At 49.8% G+C, this 3,531-nt stretch overlaps 1 protein-coding gene across 1 annotated transcript; it reads right to left on the reverse strand.

Moving 5' to 3' along the window:
- Window positions 1-2,585: 2,585 nt before the first annotated feature.
- H6S33_008734 (uncharacterized protein) lies at window positions 2,586-2,900 on the reverse strand (the record flags this gene model as incomplete). The annotated part of the gene is made up of 2 exons (XM_044840189.1): window positions 2,586-2,705; window positions 2,763-2,900. 2 exons carry the CDS (start codon window positions 2,898-2,900, stop codon window positions 2,586-2,588), a joined length of 258 nt encoding a protein of 85 aa, XP_044687590.1.
- Window positions 2,901-3,531: the final 631 nt, after the last annotated feature.

A 3,531-nucleotide genomic window follows, 5' to 3' on the forward strand; every position in this document is an offset into this window, starting at 1 on the left:
TATTATTATGTTCCCGCGGGCGGCAGAGAGATATTTCACAAAAGACTGCTTTGCTTGCAGTAAGTACTTCTCCGCAGATAGCAACCCCCTCCCAAAAATTATCGTGAGCTTTGAGGTGTTGAGCGTCTTTTCCCTTCCCCAACCGTTTTCAGCATTCGTCAGCGATGTCTCTCCTTCCTCTCAATCGTTGCGTGCGTGCTGCGTGTGTGTGTGGCATCATATCTAGTGGGTGTGTGTGTCTCTATCTATCTCTCTATCTCTCTCATCTCTCCTCCACCTCTCAATCCAACTCTCTCACTCCTTCACTCTCTCTTTTCCTTGCTGCGCGCAAAAGAGGTTCGAAACGCTGGGGGCGAAATCCCGATCAAATCGTTTGGGGCACACCACCCACGCAAGCCAAGATATCTGCACATTAACAACCCCCTCTCCCCTGCCCACTGCTGTATGCGCGAAATAACTCGTCGGAACCACTCTAGTCCTCCTTTGGCAATTGATGCCCGCCCATCATTGGTCCAACAGGCAAGTAAAAAAGCTCCCTCGCAGATCCCCTTCAAGAGCGATGGAGTTGCCCACCTACATACATGGCCGGCCTACAACCTACTACTCTACTCTACCTACCTACTCTACCTACCACCGATGGGCAAAGGTCTGGGTAGGTACATGTAGAGTAGGCAGAGTACCTGTACCTGTAGGCATGTTATTACTCTACCTCCTCCTAGCTATGATGGAAGCGGTAGACCCGAGTGCCGCTCATTTTACTAGGTTTTATGATTTACGGTGCTCGACGCTCCGTTTCCTCGGAATGGAAGCTTTGCTGTAGAGCTGCTTGCCGGCGTAGTTGCCGCACAGCACGCAAGCAACAAAAACCGCTCGGAGACCGACCCGCTATAAGCGACGCCTCGGCGATTGAGGCTCGGTTTTGGCGGCTGGCATATCACTCAAGCTTGAAAGATCTAGAGTCGTACATAACGTTACTCTACCTACATGTACTTGTGCTTCTTCTGCTTCTGTTTCTTGGATAAGCAGAGCAAAAGCAAGAACAGAACAGCGGGGCGGCGGCGGGCGTTTCTGGAGGAATGTAGCTGTCTCGGTTCGGAGGCATTAAAGCACAACCAGAAACCCCCCGCCGCGAAACTCATGCCGAGAGAATTCAAGGTCTTGCTCGCCAGTTATGCGCAATTGTCTGGTTCCCCCCCTACAGTTCTACTGTAGAGTAGCAGTACTCTACGGGGTACTCTACTCTCAACCAATCCCAATCCTTGCCTTGCCCTGTTTCTCAAATAATAATTCCTTTTGCCTTCACTCGCTCTCACTCTACTCCAGCCGCAAGCTGCAGGGATCGGACCACTTATTGCAAGTTGCAGCGCAGCAGTAGAGTAGAAACGGACATTCTTTTTCTCATTTACTCTCTTCCTCTACGAGTCTACTCTACTCCGCCATACCTGCTCTCTGGTCTACCTCTCCACTGTCTGAGCGCGTGTGTGTGAGTGCGAGTGGGTGTGGGCGAGTATGTGTTTTTCGCTTAGCTCCTCTCCCCCCCCTCCAAAACCAAACCAAAAGAAAAGAAACCCGCCGCCTTTTTTTCCGTGAACCTTGCTTTACTTTTTTTCACGATAACCGTTGGCGGTGAATGACCAAGGCAACAGGCAATTACGAATATCCCAGAATGGCCTCTCTCGTGCCCCCCTCCCAATATCCCATCCCTTCCACTTCCCTTTTTCCCTTTCCCCCAACCCCGGCGCGGCCACCCCCGAGTTGATCATGAATCAATCAATTGAACTGTCTTTGTTCGGCAGTTCGACCACCAGCCCAGCCAGCGCAATTGCTGTCCTTTCTTCGTCACGTACAGTAACGTACGGTCACGGCCGGCCGAACCGCCCACCACAATACCGTGCGCTGAAACCATTTAAAAAGTATAACGAACCATGAACATGGGGGGGGACGTGGTAGGTCACGTATCCATTATCTCTCCGTCGACATGTTGCCTAGAAGTACTCTATAATACGAACGCAGTAGGTAGGTACATGTAGACTACTTCTACTCTAGACTCTAGATCACTCTAGAGTAAGTAGAAACCCCCATGCCATGCCCTTTCTCTCTCTGGAGCTCATGCGTGGCAATTCGCGGCGGGGGTGTGAAGGCCAAAGGAAAGGGAGGGGGGATATGCGAGTACAGTTTCGCGGCCCCATATTTGGTTCCATATTTGGTGGCCCATATGAGGGGGTGGACTAAGAAAAAGCAAATCTCACGATGTTTTTTTTTTGGTGTGTTGTTGTTCGTTCGGGGATAAGGAGGAGAAAAAAAAGTGATGCACACAAATTAATGTGTTGAACATATTCACCGAGGGTGAAGTCGGGATTTGAGTGTTCGCACAGCTAGAGGCTACGCCTACGCCCCCCCTAATTCTTTGAAATCAATCTATGCCACTCACCGCTTTTGGTTTCATACCGACAGCTGGCTGGCTGGACTGGCTGGTTAGGCTAGAGGTAGAGGGAGTGGGTGAGGGAGGTATCGTGAGTTTTTGTCTAGGTGTGGGTTTTGTGAGTGTTGTGGTGGTGGTGGGTGTGTTCCCCACACACCACCCACTACCACCACACAACGCAATTGACCCACGACCGGCGCCTTAATCTGTCATTGACACTCACGAAATCCCTCGACCTCCTCCTCCTTCTTTGTTGCAAAAGCCAGATAGCGATGGAATAATCCTTACTTTAGGTGTTATTTATGGTGCCCTCTCTGTCTACTCATGATCGCTCACTCACCTCCCTCACAATTGTCATCATATCTACCCCAATTCGAATTCTAGATTCGACCACGCCCGCCGCCACATCTCCTACACTCCTACTGGCCGGTTGCAATTGGGCCATTGCAATGTGGTACACGATACCATACCAGGCCATGGTAATATATATGTACATCAAAACCATAAATACCATAATCATCGTGAACTGCGCTGCGGTGAGTATGTTAAACGCCTCCTCCTCCTCCTTCTCTTTCAAAAACTCGGCTCTTATTGCCAGCTTGGCAGCACCATATTTTGGGCACTGTGTTGCTTTTGATTCGCGAATCTCCGGATTCTCCGTTCACGATACTCCACTCTATATCTACACTACCGAGAATCTGCCGTAACGTACGTACAGACTCTGCAATTTGGGGTACAGGTACTCTACTCTAGGTAGGAATGTGAGGTGAGAGATGTCCTTGTGTAAAGCACCCCAGAGCATCTGAGTATCTATGGCCTGGAGAAAGAGTAGAAATAAGGCCGCCGGCGCCGGGCCGGGAGGAAGCATGGCATGGCATGGCATAATGATATGCGCATCTGTTTACGTTGCGTTTCTGGAGTACGGCTCCAGAAAACGCAAAAGAATAAATGCAAAATATCTACCGGCGCCAAAAAGACAATACATTGAATTCCATATTTGCGCTGCGCGCTGACTGCAGCTAGAAAAGAAATGCAGAAAGCGGAGTACATACACGCACGTACCCTAGTGGTGGAAAATAAAAAAATGAACTTTATTTTCTTTCACCTTC

This window comes from Morchella sextelata (genome assembly GCF_020137385.1).
Source record: "Morchella sextelata strain SCLS chromosome Unknown scls_28, whole genome shotgun sequence".
Taxonomy (NCBI): Eukaryota; Fungi; Ascomycota; class Pezizomycetes; order Pezizales; family Morchellaceae; genus Morchella; species Morchella sextelata.